Source organism: Eubalaena glacialis, chromosome 19, assembly GCF_028564815.1.
Source record: "Eubalaena glacialis isolate mEubGla1 chromosome 19, mEubGla1.1.hap2.+ XY, whole genome shotgun sequence".
NCBI classification, from domain to species: domain Eukaryota; kingdom Metazoa; phylum Chordata; class Mammalia; order Artiodactyla; family Balaenidae; genus Eubalaena; species Eubalaena glacialis.
This window is the reverse complement of record NC_083734.1, coordinates 15,296,348-15,322,901: the sequence shown is the minus strand read 5'-3', so window position 1 is coordinate 15,322,901 and position 26,554 is coordinate 15,296,348. Positions and strand designations below refer to the sequence as shown.

The following is a 26,554-nucleotide window of genomic DNA, read 5'->3' as shown; positions in this document are numbered from 1 at the left end:
ATCAGGCCACTGGCTTTCCAATCGCAACACCCAGCTCCAAGCTTGGGGCAGGAGAACCTCTGGTTCCAAGGAAAGGGAGCTCCTTCTGCAGTTTTGGAAGTCCTGCCTTATAGGCCCCTCTGAATCCTTTGCTTTCTCTCTCAGCTCTGATGCTGGAAAAGTTGGTGAGGTGCAGGATAGTTTTCGAGAAACTACTGGGGTTATAAGGGTCGTACCCAAGTTTGGAATCAGCCGGGAGGCAGTGCGAGAGTGGGGCAGATGGAGATGAAGATGCCAGCTTGATTACTAGTCAAAGCCGGATTGGAAAAACGTGGACATGGATCTGTAGCCACACTGGATTTGCTAACACTTCCCCTCCACGTTCAAACACATCTATTGGGGGCAGAGAGAGGAGGGCTGAGCTCTGTTTCTTCTCCCAAACCCAGGGGTCAGGTGAGTCACCCTCTGCCTGGGAGGACGGAGTGGAGTGAGGGCTGGGAAGGTCCCTCTAAGTGGAGCAATGAGGCTGGAGAAAGGGTGTTCCTCTCACGGCTCCCCGCCCTCCCTGGGAACAAACTGGGTTTCCCATCTGTGTTCAGAGTGACCCTGCCAAGGCTGCCCGGGTGCCCGGGTCATGTGTGGTCCAGAGAGTGGTCGGGGGGGGGTCTCCTCTTAGCCTGGGCTGACTGCCTGTTCCCTATGGTGGGCAGAAACCCCTGCGCTCTTCCCCAAGCCCCTCTTATAGCCAGCTGGCCCCAAGGGCAGAGCGAGGCCCATGGCCTGCTGCCAGTGGCTTCTCACCCTGACTCATGCGCAGACGCCATCACTTCTACTGGTGCTGCCACTTAATTACTGCAATTAGGCCCTCCTCCTCTGCAGCAGAGCGATTTCATACCTCTAAGCTGCACTGGAAGGGGACATGGAGAAAAATTCCCTAAATCTGGGAATCCAGACGCAGCCTTGAGAAGCTGAGTAACCTCCCTTTTCCCCAGCCCCACACCCCAGGCTCAGTCCCTGGGGGTTTTCTCTGTCTAGAAACAGCTTGAGGCAGGAGTAGGAAGTGTGGAGCTCCCCACTGCCTGGGCATTTCCCCCCAGGCAGAGCAGGCAACATCACCTGCTACCTGTCCTTGGCCTCACCTCGTCCCCGCCTTCCTGCTGACACGTCCCCTGGGAACCCACCCCCCCCCACCCCCCCACCAACCATGCACTCAGTCTTCCAAGTGGGGATTGCATTACAGCTCCAATTACAGGCCACACTGGTCCAGTGGCAAGGGCTGGAGCTGGAACCTCTGACTCTAAAGGCAGATGAAAGAGGTTAGGATCAGATAAGCCACCCCTGGGGTCTGTTTCCGGCACTCACTCCCTGTCACTTTGCATGGGATCCAGGAGGGATGTTGCCTCTTCCTTCCTTGAAGTTTCCTCTCTGACGCCCAGCCCAGGCTCGGTGGGTGGGGAGTGCGGGTGGGGCGGGTGGCTGGGTGAGTCCCTTTCAATATGGGTAAGATACAGCTCGGACTGCCCTGCACCTCTCTGCTTCCCCCTGTGCAGGTGTGTGGGACCCTTCGCTCCTTATCTCAAGGGCTGCTCGTGCCCAAGGACCAGCTGGTGCGCTGGTGCTTGTGCACTAAAGGCCTGTTGGCCCTGGGCTGATGTGTACAGACCTCTGAGTAGTGGCCGCTGCTGCGGGGTGGCGGAGGGGGTGGTCCTCCTCTGGAAGGCCCTCTGAGCTGCTGGGGAGGGGCTTCAGGGCACCAGTCTGAGGAGCACCAGGACCGCAGTCCTCTCCGGTCCCTGGAAGCCCTCCTTCTTGCCTGTATCAGCTGCTGGACCCCCGAGGCTCCAGGAGGTGATGGGTGTGGCCCAGGGGCTCAGTAAGCAGAGAGGCAGAGGGAGGCCTGCACCTGTTAGTCTTTGTCTCTCTTCTCCTATTTGCACCCCTGGGTTTCAGAGCCCTGCTTCCTGCCATGCTCACGATGGGGGATGGGGAGGCTCAGGGGACAGGCCAGGTAGTGATTCCTCTCCTCTGTTTGGCAGGAACTGAAAGTGAAAGGTCCCAAGGACTCCAAGGACAGCCACACGTCAGTCACTATGGAAGGTACTTAGGGGAATGGCTTGGATAGCAGTCACCTTCCTTTGTCTGGCTTTGTAGACTACGGTGCCCTGCTTGTGTGTGTGCGTGCGTGACCGTGTGTGTGTGTGTGTGTGTGTGTGTGTGTGTGTGTGTGTGTGTGTGTGAGCGTGTGCATGCGAGGAATCCAGCCTCTGTCCCCAGGCAGCTGGCCAGCTACAAACGTGCTCCTCCCTAGGATGCCAGCAGGCGGCTCACTCCCCTCCTCCTCCTACCCCCTCCACGCACGCAGCCCTCCCCTCCCCTCCCCCTTGCTAGAGGAGCACTCAGAAGCGGCTGCTTGATTCTGGAGGCTGTGCAGCAGCAGCCAGGAAGGTGGCTGAGTGGCCGGGCGGCTGATGGGAGCTGGGGAGCCGGGAGCGATGGCCGCAAGCTCCTGCCGTGGGGACGGAGGCTGCCATGGAAATTCTCCTCATCATTCGCTTCTGCTGTAACTGCACCTATGGTAACCCAGGCCCCCTCTCCCGAGAGGTGGTGTGTCTTCCCACCTCTGGGGGCTGGCTGGAGTGGGCTGAAATGTGGCCATCAAGGTTTGGGGGGCAGCAGGGCAGGGAGGGGGGGACAAGTGGCTGGACCTATGTTAACCCCGTGCCGGCCAGCTTCCAGCCTGGAGTTGAAGTCTAGGGGCCACTCGGGGCAGGGTGGCTTGGAGATGGGAGGACCAGGCTAGAAGGGTCCAGGTACCCCCGAGGATCTGTGGGGAATTAGTGGCTCAGCTTGAGAGGCTGGGGGCAACTTCCTGGAGAGGCTGTTAAGGAGAGAAAGTGACGAGGCTGGGCCTGCAGGGGTGGCCACCCTGGGGCTGGAGAGGGGTCAGCAGGGGCCAATCGGAGAGTGACAGATGGTCTGGATGGCAGTGCCTTGGAGCGGGAGGGCGCCAGCCCCGGCTGGAGGGAGAAGTTGGGAGTCTCTTTGTTTCGTGTGAGAGGCCAGGGTATTGTGTGCTTGGAGTGCACACACTGCCTTCACGCTCTCCTCTCTGAATGGCAGGGGAGAACGTGTATGTGGTTGGGAGCAGGAAGGAATTGGGTTGCTCCCAGGGGGTTCGTTTCTAGCCACTGGAGACCCTTGAGCTGAGGTCTTGGCCGTGAATGCTGGTGGGAGAGGGGGGCGTGGCCGGCTGCTGGTTTGTGAAGGTCACACACCCACCATACAATAGGGGGGACGGACAGAGCATCATCTTTGCAGCTCCCTCAGGGAGGGGGTCCTGGGACAGGTGTGTGCAGTCAGCCAGGCTCTTGCTCAGAGGAGGCTGGCACAGATCTAGGCAAGGAAGTGTCCGGAAGCTAGTGGGCCCCGCCTTCCGAGGCCAGAGGTACCTGAGGGATAAGCCAGGCTGCCTTTGGCAGGGGCATAAGGGTCAAATGTTGCCCCAGGCCAGCTGCTCTGAGCTCCTGTGGCAGGCAGCTGGTTTCAGGACCTTCTTCTCTCCCACCAGGCGTTTTGTCTCTGCACCCCTCTCAGTCACTTTGCTCTCATATCTCCGTGGTAACCCGGAGCTCCTTGTCGAAGGCTGAACAGAGGGGGGTGGCAGCATGCTGGAGGAGCGATGCTGAGGTTTCTCGGGCTCTTCCCGGAGGCCGCTGTGCACGATCAGCTGTCCGCTCACCTTCTCGGGCTGTCCTGCATTGAAGACTGCTCGTGATGGAGATAGCCCTTGAGGTCGCCCCCCTCCAGCTGTCCCAGCAGGACAGCTGTAGTCACAGGCAGAAGATGACCTGGGTCCCCGCCCCTCTGGCCTGGTCCTAGATCTGAGGGGAAAATGCCCTTTTTGGTCTGGCCTAGGAGTTGGTCAAGTCTCCAGTCAGTCTCCCTAAAGAGGAAACGGTCGGCCCTTTGCTTCCTCTTTCTTCCCCCAAAAGAAGCTTAGTTTTAGTGAAACAGGCCTGGGACCTGGAGTTCAGGGTTTCTTTGGTCCCTGCAACAAAGTCAGCTTTAAAGTGAGCGGTCAGGAGTGAAGGAGCCCTTGCTGACCACGCTGTTTGAATCTTCTCAGCCCCTCCAAGGGGTGCTGGTTGTGGGGTATCAGGGAGGCTGTGCGACTTGGGGCTCACTCAGCAGTTGTCTGCCTTAGCGGTTGTGTGCCGAGCGCCCAGTCTGCAGGGCTCCAGGCCACACGCAGTGGAGGTGCAAGGAAGGTCGCGTGTGACCCAGGCCCCTAAGAAAGGGGCTCACCTTGGCAACAAGAGAGGCCCGCTCATCCACTCCTTCCCGGTGAATCTTTCCCAGAATCCTCCCGAGGGCCACCGAGCTTTTGCAGGTGCTGCCTCCCCTACGGAAGGGGACGTCTCAAAGATAGGAGCACGTGTAGACCATGGGTAGATTCAAACCCAGCTGTCCCTTACGGCTTTGTGATTGTGAGCAAGTTACATAATTTCTCTGTGCTTTCGAGAAGTTTCTGCATCTGTAAAATGGGGCTAGTGATAATTGCTTCCCTTTTTAATTAAAGGAAATAACGCATGTAAAACAGTGCCATTGGACACAGAGTAAGTACTCAGCAAACTAGAGAGAGGCCAACTTGCACATGCCATGGTTTGACTTTTAGGCGCTGTGAGTGTTGCTTGTGAAAATCCTGGTTGGGGAAGGCTTTCTGGAGGAGGGGGAGAGACAGGCATTGCAACTTGGTGAATGGTGTCTGTCCCAGAAACAGGAACCCCATGGTGAGGAGGGGTGAGAGTGGGTGAAGCAGAGGCAGGAAGCAGGCCAGCCTGCTGGAGACGTGGAGCAGGTGAGGGGGGAAAGGTGGGCTCTTCACCCTGCATTCTCAGGGGAAGCAGGTGCGCAGGTGCCGTGGAGAGCACGAACATCAGGGCTGCGCTGGCTCCTTCCATATCTGACGGTGGCCCCAGGGCCCTCTCCCTGCACTTGCCTCTCCCCACCCTTCCTCCCACCTGCCCCTCCACCACCTGGGGCTGATGCATTAGGACTCATTCCACGGCCACAATCAAGTGGACTCTTGAGGTGACTATAAGCATATTAATAACCCGTCTGAAACCCAATCCACCATTTGTGCAGACCTCTGAGCTTAGTCAGAAACCTCTTCCTCCTGGGACCTGACAGAGGGGCAGAGGGAGCTGACACTGTAGTATCAGCTTTCCCTGGGTGGGAGCTCGAGGGCCCACCCTGGCAGGTGTCTGCTGAGCTTGCACTTTCTCTGGGTCTCTGGGGTTCCCAGGGAGTGATTTTTTTCCCCCTGCAGATGGGCTGAGCCACAGGTGGGTACCCTAGACAGCCTCAGAACTGGCCCCCTCCTGGGCTGGTAACTGGGCTGTACCCTCACTGTCCCAAGATACCCCAAGCCTGGTCCTGTCCATTCTAGCTCCCATAGCCCATGGGGAGGGGCTTTAGAAATTACTAAATTAAGAAAGGGCTGCAAATAAATCATGGGAGATGTGTGTGCATAAAGCGGTGGTTTTCAACCATTATGACATATCAGAAACAGCACAGGAGATTTTTTAAAATGGTGATGCCTGGGTTCTGCCCATCAGAGCCTGCTGTTTAGTTGATGGGAGAGGGGGAAACAGGCATCTGAATCTTTTAAGAGTTCCCTAGTGATTCTAATGGGCAGCCAGGCAAAGCCAGCAGATGAGGCTCGGGGCACACCGCTGAGACTGCATCTTCTCCGTAGCCAGCAGATTATTCCCCAAAGTGTCCATTGAGCAATGCGCAGGGTATTTATATCTAGGGCTTTGGGGAACTCTCTGGTTTGGGGGCTGGCTGGGACATGAATGTCAGCTCTGGGACCTGTCACAGCCTGGTCCCATGGGACACCCACTCTAGGGTCCTCCTCCCCAGCCCAGCATCCTGCCTGTTACTGCTCCCACGGCAGGAGGACAAAGGTCATGACCCCATGGACAGAGGTGTCCAGGTGCGGGGCCGGAGCTGAACCACCCAGGCTGGGAGGGGCAGGGCACAGCTGCTTGCAGGAGCTTTGTCTGGAAGTGTCAGTGGGCCAGCTGCCGCCTCCGCCTGTCCCTGCTGAATCCCAGCAATCCTCATTTGGTGTCCTGGTCACCAAGGGGTGTGGCCAGTGGGGGCCCTGGTGAGCTTGCATTTTCCCAGCCTCTTCAGGGGCTCTCATACTCGAAGCCCCACCTGAATTCCTTTAGGAAATCTTTGCCCCCCAGCTGCCACTAGCTTGAGAGCAGAGCCTTTCTGTGGAGGTTGGGCATGCCTCCTTGGCCCTCAGCCAGGAGGGGGTTGAGGGCATGGAGAGGGGTCTTCCTCATGGAGATGAGGTCAACCTTGTGGGTCAGAACGAAGCATGCTGTTCCCAGCTGGCGGTGCCAGGCCTTGGACCAGAGGGATATGAGAATGATGGGGCACGGGGACACCGCCCTCCCTGGAAAAACAGTGTCTCCTTCCTGCATTCTGGGGTCCCGGGTGTGACCCCCGGAGTCCTGGAGCTCTGGGGGGTAAGGCTGTGTGATTCATCGTGGAGGGTACAGAGGAGTATCTGTGTCTGCTTTGAGCCCGGTCAGGCCAGGACGGGCCTGGGGGATGCACAGCCCTCGAAGAAATCACGTCTGGTGGGAGATGAGATGAGGAGGCAGGTGGGAGGGGGCCTGGGCCACCAGAGCTGTGTGTCCCCCTTTTGGTGTGGTCTGGCCTGCCTGGGGTGAAAATGGAGGTGTGGGTTACCATGGAACCCACTTTGGCCTCCTGTAAGCAGGTGTCCATGCAAGGGAGGGAGGCGGGTCGGGGCATAAGGCTGCTCCTTAAGGTCTCAAGCTGCTCCCTATATTTCATCTGACCTGTCTCCTTTGCCCCTGCCCCCAACAGCTCTGCTCTACAAGCCCATTGACCGAGTAACCAGGAGCACCCTTGTCCTACACGTGAGTGTGTACCCCCTGAATGGCCTGAGAGGGCTTAGGAGTTGGATGGGAGACTGAACTCAGGGTGGACGGGCACTGGAGTGGCTGAGAACAGCCCATCTGGGGAGTTGGGCAGAGGGTCGCTGGGCCCTGACTACACCTGCCTGGCCTGTGGTGACCATGCTGATGTGTCCAGGGCTAAAAATAGCTTGGCTACTAAGTTTGATTTTTGGCCAAATGCTCCCTAGGAGGCAGGCACTTCCTGCCTCCCGATCCCTTGACTGATGGTCTCCAGTGTCCTTGGAGCAGCTGTGGGGTGAGTAGGGGGGTGTCTCTCTCAGCTGCTTGGTGACATGAGACTCCACCTGGCCTGTGCTGCCCGGGGGAAGATTAATGACTGCAGCAGGAATAAAGGGGCACCACTGCCCTCACCCCTGCTGCTCTGACCCTAATTTTTATTTCAGATTTTGCAGGCATGACCAGGTTAGAGTGTGGGTCCCTAGTGTCTCCCTTGGAATTCTTTTAGCGAGGATAGAGTTCTCCCCACTGTCTTCTCCCTAAGCCCCAGAACAGCTCCCCCCAACTCACCACCCCATCCTTCCCAGGACCTGCTGAAGCACACACCTGTGGACCACCCAGACTACCCGCTGCTACAGGATGCCCTCCGCATCTCCCAGAATTTCCTGTCCAGCATCAATGAGGACATTGACCCCCGCCGGACTGCAGTCACAACCCCCAAGGGGGAGGTGAGCTCAGGACCCAGCATAGCCTGGCACCCAGATTGCCCGTCCCTGCTCTCCTGCCTGCTCGGGCACCACTGCCCGATGCTCTGTAGCTCTCCAACCCTGATCTCTCATTCCCAGCCAAGGAGAGGCCTTCAGGTCCTGGACTGACAGCTTAAAGTCCAGCGTCTCATTCATCTTCATAATAGTCCACAGGAGCAGAAGAGGAAACGGGGCCCCGGAGAGTCTCTCCAGGTCTCCTGCATGAGGTCTCTCGGCTATAAGTGTCGGAACTGGATTCTTTAGCTGGGGTTATCTGTCTGCAAGCCTCATGCGCTGACCCCCAGACCAGGGCTCTGGCTGTCTCGTTCTTGAATGCAGACACCCCCCTCTGGGCAGTATGATGTCCTCAGAGTCCCCTGGAAGATAATGGCTCAAGCTGAGGGAGCTTGTGGAGTCAGGGAGAGGTGACTGAGGCTGCCAGGTGGCTGGACTCTCCCAGGTGGGCGCCTAGGTGTGGCTAGCAGCTCCAGTTCCCTGGGGGCCCTTTTGGTGGAAGGGTGGGGACACCTCAGTGAGGGGAAGCAATGTGAACAATCAAAGGGACAGTTACCTGCATGGGTCAGCAGCCTGGCCCACATACGGGGTTTCCTGTCCAAGAGAGGTAATTAAGTGGCGTTTAGGAGTGAAGGCTGGCTGGGTTTATGCTCCTTTTGTGACATTTACGAGCCTCCAGTGTCTCCTGGGGAAGGAAGTAATGAGGGACACATTCTGGAGAGTGACTAATAGGGTACAGAGAGCCGTCCCTGGTGCAGCTCCCAGCCCTGGTTCGCAAACCCTGGAATGTCACCAGTTTGTTGGACTCTGCGGATGTCTGAAAGAGCTCCAGAGGCCCTAGAACATGACCAGTTTCAGATCATTTGAATTGTATACTTTCTACGCGCTCACCTACATATTGCAACGTATATAGGTCACACGGCACATAATACGGGGAAGGCTGGGACAGATAGTGACAGCCCCACAGCAGCCTGCTGGCTCTGAGGGTGGCAGGGAGGAGGCTCTGGAAGTTATGCGTGGAGCAAAATGCTCTGGACCAGCCAGAGCCCAGGTTAGAGATGGCTGCAGGTTCCCCAGGACACTGTGATGGCCCCACGGAGGGAAGTCCAGGGTCAGAGACAGTGTAAATGGGCCTGAGTGGTTCTGCAGGTCGAGGTTTAGCTGAAACTAGATAAACACCTTAGGCAGGGTTAGGGGGATTTTATGGAGGGGGTGGGAGGGAGTGTTCATGACCCAGGGTGGGTCCATCCAGGTTTGAGCTGTTGAGAGCTGCAGGGAAGTGAAAAGCTACCGCTTGTTGATCACATCTTACATGCCAGGCACTGTGCTAACTGTTCTACATACACCATGACTCCTACCTTGTGGGGCAAATATCATTATCCCCATTTTACAGTTGCTAAGACTGAGGCTTAGAGAAATCAGGGAAATTGCCCTCAAGATCACAGCCAGGAAGTGGCAGAGTCTGGATTTAAGCCCACGTCCCTGACCCCAAAGCCAGTGCTCTTAACCACCAGACACTACGGTCCCTCCCTGGAGCCCCACCCTCACCCCCACAGCTGGATGGGTGCAGGCCGGGCCCTGGGCTGACTCCCAGGCGGGGGTGGGTGTACCATCTCCCTCAGACGCGGCAGCTGGTGAAGGACGGCTTCCTAGTGGAAGTGTCGGAGGGCTCCCGGAAGCTGCGGCATGTCTTCCTCTTCACAGACGTCCTACTGTGTGCCAAGCTAAAGAAGACATCGGCGGGGTGAGTGTGCAGATGGGGGGCGGGAGTGCGACTAGACCCTGCCCACTGTGGAGCCCCTCAGCAACCTGGGGCAGTCTGCATTTTTTCCCCTTTTTAAAAACATATTAATTAATTTTATTTTACTTCATAGCCGTTTTCTAAAAATAAATCATGGTTTTACTTGTAAAGATAATGCAACCAGATTACAGAAAACAAAAAACAAAAAAAACCCATCACCCACCTGAACATAAGCATCAGTCTCCTGCTGCTGTATTTCCTTCCAGTTTTTTAAAATGTTCTTATGTTTTTTCGTATACTTGTAATCAGAGTGAATACCCAATTTGGGGATCTGCTTTTTCCATTTCACGTCATAAGCATTTTCCCTGTTGCTGCCTAATCTTCATTATCATCATTTTACTTTCCTGCGTGATGTTACAAGTGGATATGCCATAATTTACTTAAGCATTCTCCTTTTATTAGACATCTCTAAATTTTTGCTAACTGCAATTCAGTGGATATTCATTAAATCTGCTGCTATCATTTATTGAGTGGTTATGCCATGCCAGGTGCCACGACAAATGCTTTGAATATATAATTTCTAATCTCCCCAGTGACTCCACAAAGTAGGTATTATTATCCCCATCTCACAGATGAGAGAAAAGGCTTAGAATAAAGTTAAATAAGTTGCCCAAGGTCGCACAACTGAAGTGGAGGAGATGGGATCTGAACCTTAATCTGACTTGAAAGCTTCTTTCCAGCTCCATCACTATACCCAGTGATATGGGTGTCTCTGTGTCATGAGCAGAAAAGCTTATTCAGTATTCACTCCCACATTCTTCCACCTGTATTTCCTTATCATCTACGGTGTGCCAGGCGAGACAGGCCATACGCTCAGTGTTGCAGGGAGGTGCAAACCAAAGTGCTGGGCGAAGTGAGAGAAGGAGAGGTTATTATGAGTTTCAATAGAGGGGATGACTCCCTGGAACTAGATGACATTTGAGATGATTCTAAAGCGAAGGTGACAGTCATAAGTATACGTACCTCTGCCTTAAGTCCTTTGCCCAAGGCAGACATTACTAGTGGACCATGGCACTGTTTCTCATTAGACTTGGATGTGACTTCTTTTTTATTTTTTTTTTAAGATACATTCTCAGAGATTACTTCTCTTTTACTACTTTTTTTTTTTAACTAAATTTATTTATTTATTTTTGGCTGCGTTGGGTCTTCGTTGCTGTGCGCGGGCTTTCTCTAGTTGCGGCGAGTGGGGGCTACTCTTTGTTGTGGTGCGTGGGCTTCTCATTGCGGTGGCTTCTCTTGTTGCGGAGCACGGGCTCTAGGCACACGGGCTTCAGTAGTTGTGGCTCGCGGGCTCTAGAGCGCAGGCTCCGTAGTTGTGGCGCACAGGCTTAGTTGCTCCGCGGCATGTGGGATCTTCCCGGACCAGGGCTCGAACCCGTGTCCCCTGCATTGGCAGGCGGATTCTTAACCACTGCGCCACCAGGGAAGTCCCTTGGATGTGGCTTTATACTCTTCAACTCAGTATCCCATGTGACCTCTATTGATAAAAGTTGGCATTCAAAATAGCATCTGTATTCTATCTCTAGCCTAGAAGATAATGAATATAAGCTAAGTATAGATAGGCTAGAAGGGAAGGAAGAGTGTGGGATGGGGAACAGGAAAGCATGAGACCACTCTTGCTCATACCCTAGAGGTTTGGGCTGTTTAGGAACATCAGTTGTTCTGGGCCAGAAGAATGGCAGGCCCAAGGTCCTAGAACCCAACTGTCATTATTCCACGAGTGTTTCCTGATTAGGTTCCTCAAGGAGGGGGATCGTTCTTGCCTGTGATGAGTTCTTAGTAAATCCCTTTCAGGTGGTGTTTGGTTCCAGCAGTCCAGGCCTGAAGATCCAAATTCCTCTCTGGCTCACATCTCCCTCTGACTTGTTTGCAGGAAGCACCAGCAATATGACTGCAAATGGTACATCCCCCTGGCTGACCTAGTGTTTCCATCCCCTGAGGAGTCTGAGGCCAGTCCCCAGGTGCACCCCTTCCCAGACCACGAGCTGGAGGACATGAAAATGAAGATCTCTGCCCTTAAGAGTGAAATCCAGAAGGAGGTAAGCAGAGCCTGGCATCAGCTGGGGCAGGGAAGTTGGCCATTTTTATTGGGGTCCTTTGAACTGGGTGTGCCAGGGAGATGGAGGGAGGGGAAGTGGTAAGGTTTAGGAGTCTGACAAGGGAGGCAGGATGTAAGAGTGGGAGGCCTTTCTTTATAGTCTTCAAGATACATTTATGTGCCCAGGGAAAGACTCTAACCATGGCAGATTAGCTCTGAGCATATGGAGGGCGGGCCAAGGAGTCAGTGCTCAGAATTCAGTGGGGTTAATTATGGGACATTTCCTGGGGAACAGTGTATGCCAAACACTGCAGAATAGGAAAGCAAGAGAAGAAAAAGTCCTTCTTAAGGAAAAGCAGGATGTATGCAAGAGAAAGGACCTGGGAGGCCCCTCAGAAATGGACAGATCAAGTTGGCAAATAAATAACAGAGGGGGCCTTGAATATCACTTGATCTAAAAATGCACAGAATCTTGTGTCCCGACAGAGAACTGAGATTCTGTCAAACACACATGGAACATTCACAGACATTTATCATGTATTAGGCTGCATAGGAAATCTCAAATTGAAAAGAAAAAATGATAGTGTACTGGTCATGTTCACAAACTACAGTGCAGTAAAATAAGAAATTAACAACTAGAATATAGTTAAATATATGCCTGGGAAGTTAAAACTTTCAAGATAAAGAGGAAATCAAAATGGAAACTGCAAACTGTTTAGACCTGCATGAAAATGAGAGCACTCCATATCAAAACCCATGGGATGTAGCCAAAGTGCTCTTTAGAGGACAGTGGATAGCCTTAAATTCATGTATTTGAAAACAGTGGCTAGAGGAAAGCACCTTCCAGGCAGAGCCTTCCGCATGAATGGAAGGAAGAGTGTGGAAGGGCTTGGTTGGTTGGCCTGGTCTCTCCTCTTCACCCATCCAGGCTCGGCCTTAGGCCTAACCTCACCTGATGACCCTTCCCTGATGTCTCCCCACTACAGTCTGGGTTGGGTGCCCGGCTTCCTGGTTCCAGACATTTACCTCTTTGCTTGGCTTTGTTGGTACTGAATTAAAATTGCACGCTCTGCTTTCTCTTTTCCCCACTAGAATTTCAGCTCTAGTGAGGGGGCTATTTTCTTCAGTCCTATGCCCTAGTACTTAGCACATAATAAATAGGTGCTTTGGGAACAATTGTTGAGAAATACATGACCAAATGGCCTCTAAGGATTCTTTGAACCCAGATATCTCTCTTTGAACAGGAGAGAGGAAGACCATAGTAATAACCCCAGGGATGTTTGGTTCAGGGGAATGTCCGAGGGCTGAGGGTCAGACTGCGGGTGCATCTGCCCAGAGGGAGCCCCCTGACAAGCACAGGTGTCCTCCTCCTGAACAGCCAGGCTCACCCTGCCTCGGTGGAGCCTGTTTCCCCATCAGGCTCTGTCCAGCATCCCCACTTCAGGGGCATCCTGCATGCTTGTTTCTCACCCGGTCCTGGGAGCAGCAGGCTTTGTGCCCTCCGTCCTTCCCCAGGTGTGCAGACATGGCCTTCTGCTTAGTTGAATCCGTGCTTACACACCTCTACTGGCTGCTGGCTACAGGGGTGTGCCAGATGCCTCACAGACCTCCTTATCCAGTGGAGAATGAAGACATTCCTGTGTGTGACCACAGCATGTGACACAACATGATAAGAGTCACTGGAGAGGCACAGTGTTGTTCTCTGAGTCACAAAAGAAGCAGCAATTTATTCTTTAATAATATTTTTTAAACAATTTTTTTCTAATCACCAATGTAACACTGCCTTATTATAACAAGAAATGCTCACAATATCAAAGTGTATAGAGTAGAACTGATCATCACCCCCCCCATTATCAACAGTTTGAGGTGTATTCTTCTAGACTCTTCTATGCTTATACATGTGTGTGTATATATGTATTTTCTAATGAGATTAGACTACACGTGCTGTTTTGCAATTTAATCTATCAGATCCTTTTTAACAGCTGCATCCTCTTCTGTTGCTCGACTACATGACAACGTATTTGAGTCTTTAGCTTGTTTCTCGTTCTTTAATCTGCACTCATATTTCCCTCCGGTAGACTCCCTACAAGTGGGGTGTCTGGGGCAGAGGGCTTGTGCATTTCATTACCAGATTTCCCTCTGAAAAGTTTGCATCCGATCATGTTCTCCCCAGCATTGTGTCACAGTCACTGTTCCCCCACACTGTCACAGCGCCAGCTGTGAGCGATTGTCACAATTTTGCCAGTCTAGTGGGTAAAAAAAAATGCTGCAGAGATGCATTCTAACTGTGGAGCTTGAGGACGGCGTTGGAACAGAGACGTGAAACATGATAGCAGTTAATAAAAGGAAAGGGATCCTTTATAAAATATAAACTTGAAAAACTGGAGGAGAAGGGAACACTGACTGAGAGGGGGAACAGCTTGTTAGAGAACAGGGATAATAATAGCGTGACGCTGGGGTGGAGGGTGCAGGGGCCGTGTGGCAGGACATCGGCTGGGCGTGGAAGCTGGAACCCAGCCAGGGGAGGCCCCGTGTGCCAGGCCAGAGGTGGGGTCTTTATGCTGAAAGGTGTCTTCAGTTTTTAAGCAGGGTGTCTCAGTGGTACCCGGGATTTAATTTATGGAGATGACTGAGTGACAACTCAGAGATGCTGATGCCACTGGAAGATTTTTATTACTTATATTTATTTTATTACTTATAGTTTCCAAGAGAAGGGGGCGTGCCACGTGGGAAAGCACCAGGTCCGGTCAAGAGGCAGAAGGAGCGTGGGGAGTGCATGGCCCAGAGCCTGGATTGTGTTTTCCACAGGGAACAACTTAGGACCGGCTAGTTTGAATAAGACAGCAGGCTCTGGGCTAGAGTAGTGGTGTCTAGTTGCCCTGGGTTATCTAGGGCAGAGGAGATATTGGATTGTGTGTGAGTTAGTTAAAGGAGATGGTTGGAGGTGTGGACTCAAGACTGATTGGTCTGCACATGAAAGACGCACTCACAGAGGAGTCATTTACTAGCTTAGGATTTAGCATGTCCTGGGAGGAGCAGTTTTCTCTGTGGCTGGCTAGGCCCCCCAAGACATCAAATCATCATAAAATATAGAAAAGGGGGGAAAAAATGATGACTACACAGGGGAATGTTGTACAAAGAGCTACTGGGTGAGAAGTGGAGTCTGAGTGTGAAGGGAACCGTCTGTGCCCTCTGCCCCCTGCAGAAAGCCAACAAAGGACAGAGCCGGGCCATCGAGCGCCTGAAAAAGAAGATGTTTGAGAATGAGTTCTTGCTGCTGCTCAATTCCCCCACAATCCCATTTCGGATCCACAATAGGAATGGAAAGGTCAGAAGGGTGGGAATGGAACAGAGACAGTTCCCTTCCTCGGTCCAGGGCTGCCCACTCTCTATAGCTCCTGGCCCTGACCCGTGGGAATCAGGCCCCCAGTTCCCAAGGAGGCTGCTGTGGCTCCAGCCCTGGACTCCCTCTCCCTGCTGATGGGGAGCCAGTGCCCTCTGCTGGCCATCACTGGCACTGCCACTCCTGTCACCAGGCTTCCTAGGAGGAAGGCCTTCCTCCCAGCTGCCCTTCTCCAAGCATAGGGGTACCTGGGTACAAAGGAGCTTCACTGTGGGCCCCAGGATCCAGAAATGTCCTTGGCCTGACTCTGGTCATCCTACTGAATTCTCTTCTCCTTTCTACAGAGCTACCTGTTCCTACTGTCCTCAGACTATGAGAGGTCAGAGTGGAGAGAAGCAATTCAGAAACTACAGAAGAAAGGTAAAGCCCTGCCCCAACTACGCTACCCTGATGGTGTCCATGGCAACAATGGGCCTTTTGCATTTCCAAGCATGTTCATGTCCAGAGTCTCCTCTTTAGCCCTCACAGTCACTCTGTAAAGTGCCAGGGCAGGTGGCACTTAATTGACGTTACTGATCAATTGAGACCCAAAGACTTTAGGTGATTCGCTTAAGGCATATGGTGAATTAGCAGTAGGACTGACCCAAAGCCCAGGGTTGTCCAGCTCTCTGTCTCTTGCTCTTGTTGTCTCGTACACACATTCATGAACCTCTCTAGTTAGACCCTCCAATTCTTACCCCTCCGGCAGCACCCATGACTATTCCCAGCTGAATGTCTACTCTCCCTCCCTGCCAGTGACCCACTCTGCCCCTAGAGCTCAGCTTTTTTCCTGCAGTAGCCCCCAAGGAAGAGCAGTAGGTCCTAGTGGACCTGTGGTGACAGTCCCCTCTCTCTTGTCTCCTCCTACAGATCTCCAGGCCTTTGTCCTGAGCTCAGTGGAGCTCCAGGTGCTCACGGGATCCTGTTTCAAACTTAGGACTGTACACAACATTCCTGTCACCAGCAATAAAGACGGTAAGATCTGGAACCCGAGGTTACTCAAATCAGCAGGTCCAAGCCCCCAGGGCATTGCTGGGGCCTTGCACAAAGACCTAGCCAGACACTCGGCTACAAATGGCTGATCTCTGCTCCGCTGGGCTGGGAAGACTCAGTTGCCAGGTACACAGAGAGTCTGAATAGGGGTTGTTCTCTGCTGAGTCTCCAGACAGCCCCAACTACTCCCTGGCCACCTCTGGCTGGAGAGAAGATCTGGTGCCCTAGTGCACTGGGATTGTGTTGTTAATATGTTCCTGAGGTCGTCAGTTCATGGGGCGGGGTGGTGGTGGAGGGGAAGGGTGGGTGGATGAGAGTAGTGTACGAGAAATACGGCTGAACGTTTCCAGGGATCAGATCTTAGAAGGCCTTGAATGCCAAGCAAGGGAGTATATTGTTCAAGCTGAGGAGCCTGTGGGAGGTTCTGGAGCAGGGGAGGGGTTTGAAGGCAAGCTCTCCTCCACAGTGGGGGTCATCTGCCCCGTATGTCCCAAAGAGGAGGCGGAGCTGGACCCTCTCTTTGCTTGGCACAGAGTGACTTAATATCGGTTAATTTCAAATTTGGAAGGCTAAGCTGAGTCGGGCAGCCAGGGGATAGGCAGGATTCATGGGGGAGGGAAAGTGCCCCGCAGGAAATGGGACGAAGTCCCTGGCTCAGGAGGAGGGTGTGGACTGGCCACCCAGGCTGAGTGGAGGGAGAAAGGAGCATCAGCTCACATTCCAGGAAGCAGTGGACTGTGGGAGCTTCATCTGACCACCAGGTGGTGCTGTCGGACCAAGGCACAGACTGTCTCACGCCCTTTCTGCATCCAACCAGCCTGGGGTGAGGAGGGGAAGAAGCAGGCCTCTCATCACCCCCTTCCCTGGGGGCTTTTCTCTCTTGCAGATGACGAGTCTCCAGGACTCTATGGCTTCCTCCATGTCATCGTCCACTCTGCCAAGGGGTTTAAACAGTCAGCCAGTAAGTACCCCTGACCACCAGCCCCAGGAAGAGGCTGGGTGGGCCATTGTTCATCCTTTCACAGAAAGTCCCTGTGGACCCATTGCATAGGGCCTCCCACTGCTCACCTGCTCTGCTCTTGTCTGCCCAGGCTGGGGCCCTGCCAGCTCCTTTGAGATGTGGAGCATTCCCCCAAAGGCCAGGAACCAGCTCCTCTTGGCAGGGAATCATCCCTGCCCTTTGTCTCCAAGGTCTGCTCTTCCCCAAGCCCTTCCCCACCCCCAGGTATCAGAAATACGGGGCTCCAATCCCACATCTGCCGATTACAAGCTGTGTGACCTTGGGCAAGTCTCTTAACCTCTCTGAGCCTCAGCTTTTTTCTCCATAAAAGGCAATCATGCTTGTTAATACGGACCTAAGAGCAGGCTTAAATATGACCTGTATGTGTAGTGCCAGCACACTGCCACACACACTTCTTTTTCCTTCTAAATCACCATCTACTACATCAGTGCAGTTCTTAGTATTTCACAAAATACAGTTCCATTTTTATCTAATTTTTCTCCCTGTAGGAATTTGTGAGTCAGTTAGACAGCTAATAGTTTCTCCCCATTTGCCAGATGAGAAAACTGAGTCACACAGAGATTAAAGGACTTAACATCATGTAGGATCAGAAACCCAGGGCTCCTGACTCCTCTCACTCCCTCTTTTCCCCTCTGGCGGGTGAGATCTGCCCTTTGCCTCTCTCCCTGCAGTGCACCACGGAGACGTTATGCCATTGGCTCGCAAACAGTCATTTAATAAACATTCACTGTGAAGCCTGAATTCCTGCAGTAAATCTGCCTCCCCTCTCTGTGTTCCCATCAACCCAGGGCAGCACCTGTCATACTGTTTTGTCACTTAAAATTTGCCTCTCCTGCTATGAGTTCTTAGAGAGCAGAAACCACATCTCCTTAATCCTTGGATGAATAGGAGCTCAGAAATGCTGAACAAAGTAGTTTATTTCCAGACACCTACTGTGTGCCTCAGTCCCTTACTAGATGCTGGAGAAAATGCAAACGTGGTCAGCGAGTGGATAGTGCTTGACACGTTCAAAGCCTTTTCAGGTGCGTTATCTGCTCTGATTCTCTTGGCATCCCTCTGAGGTCACTGATGCCATTCCCACTTGGCACACAAAGAGGCTGAGGCCCAGCAGGCTCCAGGGACTTTCCCAGGGTGGCCCAGTAGGGCATACAGGTGGTGGCATCAAATCCATGTCTTCTGACACTGAAGCCCACGTTTTTGCCTCTAGAGCAGCCCTTCTCTCAGTATGGCCAGGATCACCACACTCATCACTCCAGGCTGTGCTGGTGGTACATGCGACAGCTTCCAGGACCCTCCCCAGACCCACAGAATCCCCTGGCGAGGGGGTGGCCCAGGAATATTCCTGGTCAGTCAGCTCCCTGGGGCTGTGACACACACCCAAGTCTGCAGCCCACTGAGCTGGACCAGGGCCCTCCCATCTCCTGGTGCCCAGATGTCGCATGCTTACTGTCTCTCTGCGTCCTTTTGGCTGGGATGGGCCTCAGGGAGCAGGCCCATTGGGGTGGGGCATCCCACTCCCCCAGAGCAGGGGTTTTACCTCTCAAACTGGGTCAGGGTGCTCAGACATGGGATGAGGTGCTGCTACAGGGTCTCCCCTCACCTCCAGACAGTCCTCACCTTCTCCTTCCACCGGCCCCCTGCCCCACTCAGACATTCATTCTGACACGGGGAGTTAAGCCTTGTGAATCTTCAGCCATGGCTTCTTGTCGTAGTAAACTCATTACGTTAGGCCTAGGGTGCAGGCACCGTCATCATTCCTGACTTACAGATGAGAGCAGTAAGGCACAGAGGGTAGTTGGTTTGTGCAGAGCTGGGATTTGACACAGACAGTCTGACTGCAAAGCCCTTCCTGTTATCCCAGGAACTATCCCCTGGCCCCTGACAAAGGGTTCACTCATAGCAGAATCAATTAAGGGGCACTTCACGCCCCTCCATCTCTCAGCCACCCAGACATGTCTCTGCTCCGATGGAGGCCAGGGTGCGTTAGGTCTTCTGCATTATTCGCCTGTTCACCTGCGCCCACATCCTGTTGTGCTCGGATACCCGGTTACATCTAGTCTCTGTCACACCCAGTTAGAGACAACTCAGGGATGGCTGTACCCACTCTCCCCTCTGTAGGAAAGCCCTTCTGATGGAGGACGGCCCAGCTGGGCAGCTCCTGGGGCCTGGGAGGGGTACTTATGTCCATCCTCTGATCTCTGCCCCTGGCCTCATGATTCACACTGCAGAGGATTGGCTGTAGTACCCCAAAGCCACCCTCCAACACACACCATTACCCTGGGAAACAACCTTGGCACCACCCATGGAAGGGAAGGCTGCCAGGGCCTGAGCCCGGGAGGGAGTGTGTGGATTTGCAGACCGCCCATGGGGATGCTGGGGGGACCGATGAGTGATCCCCCTTTCCCTCCCGGGTTCCTGAGCCTCAGGCCTCACTCGGTGTGTCTCTGCCTATCCCCCCGCAGACCTGTACTGTACCCTGGAGGTGGATTCCTTTGGCTACTTTGTCAGCAAAGCCAAAACCAGGGTGTTCCGGGACACAACAGAGCCCAAGTGGGACGAGGTGAGTGGAGGGGCTGGTGTCCCCATGGGGACCCCTGGGCTTGTCCCCCACCGTGCCCATCCCACTCCTGGTACTCATGTTCTATTGGCTGGTCCGGGACAGCCAAGCCTGCTGTTGGGCCAGCTCTGTCCCTCTGACCCCTCTGCCCTCCCCTCCCTGCTCATCTGGCTCTGATCTCGGGTTTGTATCTAGACACGGCGTTACAGCTCAAGCCCTAAACTCCACTTCCTCAGTGATTTGGAGGCCTCTGGAGCTCCAGAGAATGAGGACGCTGCTCCAGGCCTCATGATGTGGTCCTCACAGGCCCACCTCACCCCTTCTCACCCTTGCAAAGGTGGGGTGAGAAGCCACTGGGAAGCCAGGTCAGCCTTGGAGGTTCAGGACCCTGTCCCATCTTTCCCCAGGAGTTCGAGATTGAGCTGGAGGGGTCTCAGTCCCTGAGGATCCTGTGCTACGAGAAGTGCTATGACAAGACCAAGGTCAACAAGGACAACAACGAGATCGTGGACAAGATCATGGGCAAAGGGCAGATCCAGGTGAGAGGCAGGCACAGCCAGGGCACCAAGGCAAGGCTCGGGGAGCTGTCAGGAGGTGGTGCCAGTGGAGAAGGCGTCCTTCTCCTCCACCTTCTTGGTCAGGGTGATTGGCCTTTTGTGACTTGGTTTCAAAGCTGTTCTGAGAAACGTTTCCCGAGGTGGTTATTCTCCCCTGCTGGAGATGGTGTCTTATTCTAGCCCCAGAAGCCCACATGTGCCTGGTTCCTTGGGCTTCCACATCTGGTGCCAGTGGATCATCCACACTCCTGCAGGACGGACTACAAGGATGACAGCTACCTTTGTTTTCACATCCCATCGTTAGCCTACTAGTGGCTTTTTCCAGGAACACTGTGTTAAGAAGGATTCTGAGGCTGTATCCATGAGAGCTGTGTTGGATTAGCCCTGTGTGCCATGGGAGGAGTGAGACCCCAAGCATTTGCCACGGGACTGGAAGGGCTTAGGATCCAACTGAGTTGCTGGGGGCTGGTCTCTGACCTGTTGCTGGGGTTGCTGGGCTTTACTCAGCTGTGCCAGGAGTTCATTGGCTTAGGGTGGGTCCTGTGCTACGAGCAGGGGCAGGTCCTGAGTCAGGGTAAGAGTATATATGCCTCCGCTACGTTTTTCGGTGCCTTACAAATGTACAGAGGGAAAAGGGCTTTGTTTGCAGCCTGTGTCTTTGGAAATTCTGCCAGTTTTGAAGATGGCTGCTATTCACTTACCTGTCGAGGGGATGCAGGCTTGGAGGGGTGACCTTCAGTGTGGAGCTATCCACATTCCATCTGGCACCTTGTATGGCCTCGTGCTTTTGACACAAGTAGCCTGCTTTGGGTGTGGATTCTCTGACCGTGCAATCAAAGCAAATGGTAACTGACACCCTGCCGTTGAGCCGTGGGCCTTGGGTACTCTAGGTTTCTTTTTTTTTTAATTAATTATTTTTTTAAAACATCTTTATTGGCGTATAATTGCTTCACAATGGTGTGTTGTTTCTGCTTTATAACAAAGTGAATCAGCTATACATAAACCTATAGGCTTCTTAACAGTTGCCCCAGGTGTGATCTGGGTGCGGGGAGTAGAATGATGCTTTTTCGCAGGAAGCATTTGTTCTCTGATGCACTGTTGAGGCTGCAGAGTTTGGTACCTGACTCTTGGCTGGGTGTCCTTGGTGGCAGTGTCCCCTTGGGGACTTGCGTGCCCCCCCCGACCCCGTCTCAGGCTCCTGTGTGTGAACAAGGGAGATGGCACCATTCAGTGGGGGCCCAGCCATCTGCCTCATGTCACCCCATGTTCCTGAGCACATCCCTTCTTAATGCTGGGGACCTGCACCTCGCTCTTCAGCACCGTCGCCAGGGAGATAGTGCTGCCAGGCAACCACGAGCCGGTCCTTCATTATTTAGGAAATGGGAGCTGATGAGAGTGAGCTCTAGATTCAGTCCCGGGAAGCTACTTCCTGCAGGGATGAGGACCGGGAGGCCCATCTCCACATCCCTGGGCCGGCCCGTCCAGCCTCAGGAGATACCCAGCCAAGAAGCATGACCGGTGGCCACGCCCCCGGGTCATTTAGTGGCTGCAGAATGGAAGAGTTTAAAAGGGTGTCCTGGGCAGCCAGCTCAGTAAGCACCGTGGGCGCCAAACCCCCAGACCCCGGATTCCAGGGCTCGAAGGCATTGTCCCCACCTGGACTTGCAGCCCTGTTGCTTCCCTCCTTCGCACTGCTGTCAGCTGCACGGGCCCCAGGGGAAACACACCGTAAATCATTACATCCTGGAGACAGGAGCAGATGGTGGGGGAAGGGGAGGAAGCCAGGTTCTGTTTGGCAAAGCAGAAAGCACAGTCTGGTAAGGAAAATGTTTCTGTGTTTAAGCTTCGAGGAATGTTAAATGCCTGGGAGTTGATATTAAAAGAAACACAAACCTTCCTGCTGCCAGCTGACCTGGGCCTGTGAGCCTCCAGTTCAGAGACAGCATCCTCTGGAGGGCTGTGAAGTTTCCCAGCCCTCAACTCCCCAAGGCCCAGGCCTTGTCCTCAGATGTGGAGCCGTCTTGCCCTCCTTCCTGGGGATCAGAGGGTGGGCTATCCCCACCAGGGGTGTGCCATGCCTTGTAAAGTCCTCTCAGCCTGGGACTACCCTCGGAGCCACCCAGGATGACCGGGCTGGGTTGGAGAGACCGCACTGAACCCCACGGAGCCACAGAACCGTCTGTTCCCACAGCTCACTCCCACCTCCCCTCCCACCTCGTGTCCAAGGAAGGGAATTGGCACCAGCCTCTGGCACTCGGTTCTGCTCCCCTTCAGCAGGCGCCGAGGATGGAGCTAAAGGTGGCCTCACAGTAGGGGCCAAGTCCTTGGGGATGTTCAGGTGGCCTGAAAGAAAGGCAGGGGCGGAAGGCCCACTCCTGTTACTCCCACTTCTTCCTAAGCCTGTCCTCCCTCAGCTCATCTAGAGAACAGCGAGGGATCCCGCCTCCTGAGCTCCAGGCGTTTGCTCCAAAATGAGTCTCCCTCTCTGGGTTGGCCTCATGTGGCAATGGGGGCAGGGGCCCTGGAGCGGCAGGCTGTGGGTGAGGAAGGGGCAGCATTTAGTGACAGACAAATGGCAGCGCTAATCACCAACATGTGTGTCCAGCACTTGTGCTCTTGGAGGCCCGTTCCCAAATGTTCTCATGTGATCCTTGCAACAGCTCTGTGAGGAAAAGGGTGGTCGTATCCACCCCATTTTATAGACGAGGACACTGAGGCCCTGGTGCCTCCGCTGACGGTGTGCAGGGAAGGCCCTGCTCTCTCCTCTGTGCTGTGTCTCCATGGCCCAGGCCTTCATCAGGGAACCCCTCAGCCTGGGTGAAGGGCAGTGCATGGCTAGTGGCCTGGAGAAGGAGCTGGGGCGATTTCCCAGCCCTGCATCCCTCTTTATCCTTTGTCTGGAGTCCTCTTACCTCCCGGCAGGGGACGTTTCTGCCTGGTGTACCTGGAAAGAAGCAGAATGAGTGTGCGTGGAAAAGAGTCAGGGGAGGGGGACTTCCTCTGCTTCTGCAGTGTGCCTGTTACGGACTGGCTGCTCTGAGGTGCAGGGGCCTGGCCTCAAGGAATCTACTGCCAGATTGGAAAGACAAGAGTATCGATATATGCTACGCCACTAGGGAACAAGGCTAGATGCCAATAACCATGCTGGAGATGGTGGTGATGCTGCGGCTGATGATGGTGGGGGTGGGGTGGGGGGGTGGTCACATCAGAGAGCTTTCCGTGAGCCCGCACTGGGCTAATGCTCACAGCTGTTACCCCGGGGGATCTTCACAGTACCCTACAGGGTAGGAAAGTTATCACAGTTTTAAAGATGAGAAAGCTGAGGCACGAAAGGGTTAAGGAACCTGCCCAAGGCCAGGCAGCCAGCGGGTAGGAGAGCCCGGAGTCTCCAGAGCCCCTGCCTTGCCCTCTCCAGGGCAAGCCTCCCACTGTTCCCTGCATAATAAGATGGAAACTTGTGCTGCAGGAATTCAAACAAGGAGGGATCATTGTGGGCTAGAGTTAGGGAGGCTTCCAGGAGGAGGTGGAGTGAGGGATTTGAGAGCACTGGGTTTTTTAAATTCCAAAAGCAGTGTTTATATTAGAGAATTGCAATAATAATAATGAGACTTGAACATAATCACTAACCATCCCTACTCCCACTCCTCTGAAACAGCCATCTTATTTTGTGCCTTTTCCCTTCCTCAGGTATACAGATTTTTATATGGTTTTAATGATGGTGCGTATTTTGTCTTATTTTTCTATTTTCAAGTAGCATTACCATAAACCCCCTTTTTTCTAGGTCTGAATGTAGTCTTTATAATTACCTTTCTTGTTACATTGTCAAAAGTACTTTATAAAAATCATTTACATAATGGCCAGCGCATTAATTGCCGTTTTAAGGCTCTGTTATTCTAGCAAGGTGGGCAGGCTCTGGATCAGCAGAAAGCAGTGGGGTGGGCATTCTGGGGGAAGGGCCCACGTGGCCCAGAGCAGGCAGGGAGGCAGGAATGCACAGGGAGTGTCCCAGGAAATTAAGGAGCCCGCCTGCCCTGAGCTGGAGGGGTTGTGAGCAGTGCTAGTAAGAGGGAGGTTGAAGGAATGAATGAAAGAAGAGGGATCGGTAGGGTTATAGCCAGGAGGAATCCTGGAGGGCATTTCATCCAATCCTGTTTTGAGGGGTGAAGGAAACTGAGACCAGAAAGGGTGAGTGACATAGCCACAGTCACACAGCTCATTAGTGGTTGAGCAAAGGCTCCAGATTCGGGATCTTGATCCCAGTTTGGTGGTGCTTGGTCAGCTGCTGGGCAAATGAGTGAACGGGGCAGGGGGAGACCTGGATGTCAGCCTGTGACTCTTAGGGGTCAGCCCTTTGTCACTGCAAATTTAGTAGAAGATCCCACCAGCTTGGTGCATTTCTGAGCCCTCCCTTCCCTCCCCAGACCTCCAGCTTCTCCATCCAGGCCACCCCCACTGTCTGCTTCCTCCTTGCTGCCCCACCCCTGCCTGGCCCAGGAACCCCTCAGCCAGGAGGCCCCCCCTTCCTCTGCCTTGGCTCCCTGGCCCTAGGAGACTCCTGTATGTTTATCCCAGTCTATTTCCAACCATGCTGCTCCAGGCTCCAGATGTGCTGTTCCCAACTGGGACCTACTTGCTGGCTGATTAGCATATTCCCAGGATCCAGCCCTTGTTGACTGGCTGGGCCAGAGGGGAGAGTTCTCCCTGAGGACTTCACAGCTCAGTTCCTGCCACTGACTTCAGACTAGAGAGGGGTCTGAGACCTAGGATCCCCTTCTTGCCCCTGCTCCCCACCTTCCCAGCTCAGCCACAAGCCTGGGGACAGGCCCCCAACCTTCGGCCCTGTTCCCCCTGGTGGGAGGCAGCTACACTTTCCTATGAGCCTGCTAGGGGCGGTCCCCTGGGGCATAGGAGAGCTCAAGACCCTGGGGTGAGCTGGGGCAGGGTTCCAGGCCAAGAAGGAAGCTCTAGCTGTCCTAATGCCTGGAGTGGTAACTCCCCCTCACTCCCTCCACGCCATCCCCCCATTGCAACATTTAGGCCCATTGGGAGCCTCGCCCTCTGTCCTCTTCCCATCTGGAGCCTGGAGCCTGTGTCTGAAGGGGAAAGGAGGGTGATTTCTTTGACATTCTTGACCTGGCCATTTGGAAGCTTGTGAGAGGTCAGAGCTATTAGAAATGACACTCAGAAGTAGGTCATGAAGGCCAGTCCCCTGCCTTCAGGACTTGGCTGTGTTCTCAGAGCCCAGATTGGTACATCTGACAATATCTAGACCTTCTTATTTTTTTGTTCAACTGTGGTAAAGTATATATACCATGAAATTTACCATTTTCATAATTTTTAGGTTTACAATTCAGAGGCATTAATTAAGTACATTCACATTGTTGTGCAACCGTCACCACCATCCATCTCCAGAACTTTTCATCTTCCCAAACGGAACCTCCATACCCATTAAACAGTAACTTTCCATTCCTCCTTCCCCAGCCCCTGGCAACCAGCATTCTACTTTCTATGAATTTGACGATTTCTGGGTACCTCGTGTAAGTGGAATCCTGCAATACTTATCCTTTTGTGATTAGCTTACTTCACTTAGCACAATGTGTTTAAGGTTCATCTATGTTGTATGGCAGCGTGTGTCAGAATTTCCTTCCTTTTTAAGGCTGCATAACATTATATGTATAGATCACATTTTGTTTATCCATTCATCCATCAATGGACATTTGGGTTGTTTCCGCCTTAGACTTTCTTACCTTTAAGTGAGGAGAAGAGCATGGTCTCTGAGGATGGAGATTTCTTAGCCTCCTTCCCTCTAGACCCAGGGTTACCACGCCCCCTCTCCCACCCCTGGTTGCTCATCTCTCTCCAGCTGTAACAGAGATCAGGCCCCCAAATCCCCAGGACACAACTGGTCACCATTAGCCTCTTTTTAAGATTTTATTTTATTTAGTTATTTATTTTATTTAGTTATTTTTGGCTGAGTTGGGTCTTCGTTGCTGCGCGCGGGCTTTCTCTAGTTGTGGCGAGCAGGGGATACTCTTTGTTGCGGTGCGCGGGCTTCTCTTCGCAGTGGCTTCTCTTGTTGCAGAGCACGGGCTCTACGCACGTGGGCTTCAGTAGCTGTGGCTCATGGGCTCCAGAGCACAGGCTCAGTAGTTGTAGCACACAGGCTTAGTTGTTCCACAGCATGTGGGATCTTCCCAGACCAGGGCTCGAACCTGTGTCCCCTGCAATGGCAGGTGGATTCTTAACCACTGCGCCACCAGGGAAGCCCTAGCCTTTTTTCTTTTAATCAATATTTTTTTATTGAAGTATAGTTGATTTACAATGTTGTGTTAATTTCTGCTATACAGCAAATTGATTCAGTTATACATATATACACATTCTTTTTTTAATATTCTTTTCCATTGTGGTTTATCATAGGATATTGAGTATAGTTCTCTGTGCTATACAGTAGGACCTTGTTGCTTATCCATTCTACATATAAAAGCTTACATCTGTCACCATTA

At 53.3% G+C, this 26,554-nt stretch overlaps 1 protein-coding gene across 3 annotated transcripts in view; it reads left to right on the top strand.

The window, feature by feature from the left end:
- The window catches only part of ABR (ABR activator of RhoGEF and GTPase), a 178,630-nt gene that overhangs the window by 120,156 nt on the left and 31,920 nt on the right, over nt 1-26,554 (top strand). For all 3 annotated transcript variants that reach the window (XM_061176121.1, XM_061176122.1, XM_061176123.1), the window contains 11 exons: nt 2,016-2,076; nt 6,892-6,944; nt 7,529-7,669; nt 9,325-9,446; nt 11,377-11,542; nt 14,747-14,869; nt 15,229-15,304; nt 15,794-15,898; nt 16,803-16,877; nt 19,400-19,497; nt 19,902-20,033. In XM_061176121.1, coding sequence (XP_061032104.1) covers nt 2,016-2,076; nt 6,892-6,944; nt 7,529-7,669; nt 9,325-9,446; nt 11,377-11,542; nt 14,747-14,869; nt 15,229-15,304; nt 15,794-15,898; nt 16,803-16,877; nt 19,400-19,497; nt 19,902-20,033 — 1,152 coding nt within the window. The remainder of the gene's footprint in view (nt 1-2,015; nt 2,077-6,891; nt 6,945-7,528; nt 7,670-9,324; nt 9,447-11,376; nt 11,543-14,746; nt 14,870-15,228; nt 15,305-15,793; nt 15,899-16,802; nt 16,878-19,399; nt 19,498-19,901; nt 20,034-26,554) is intronic.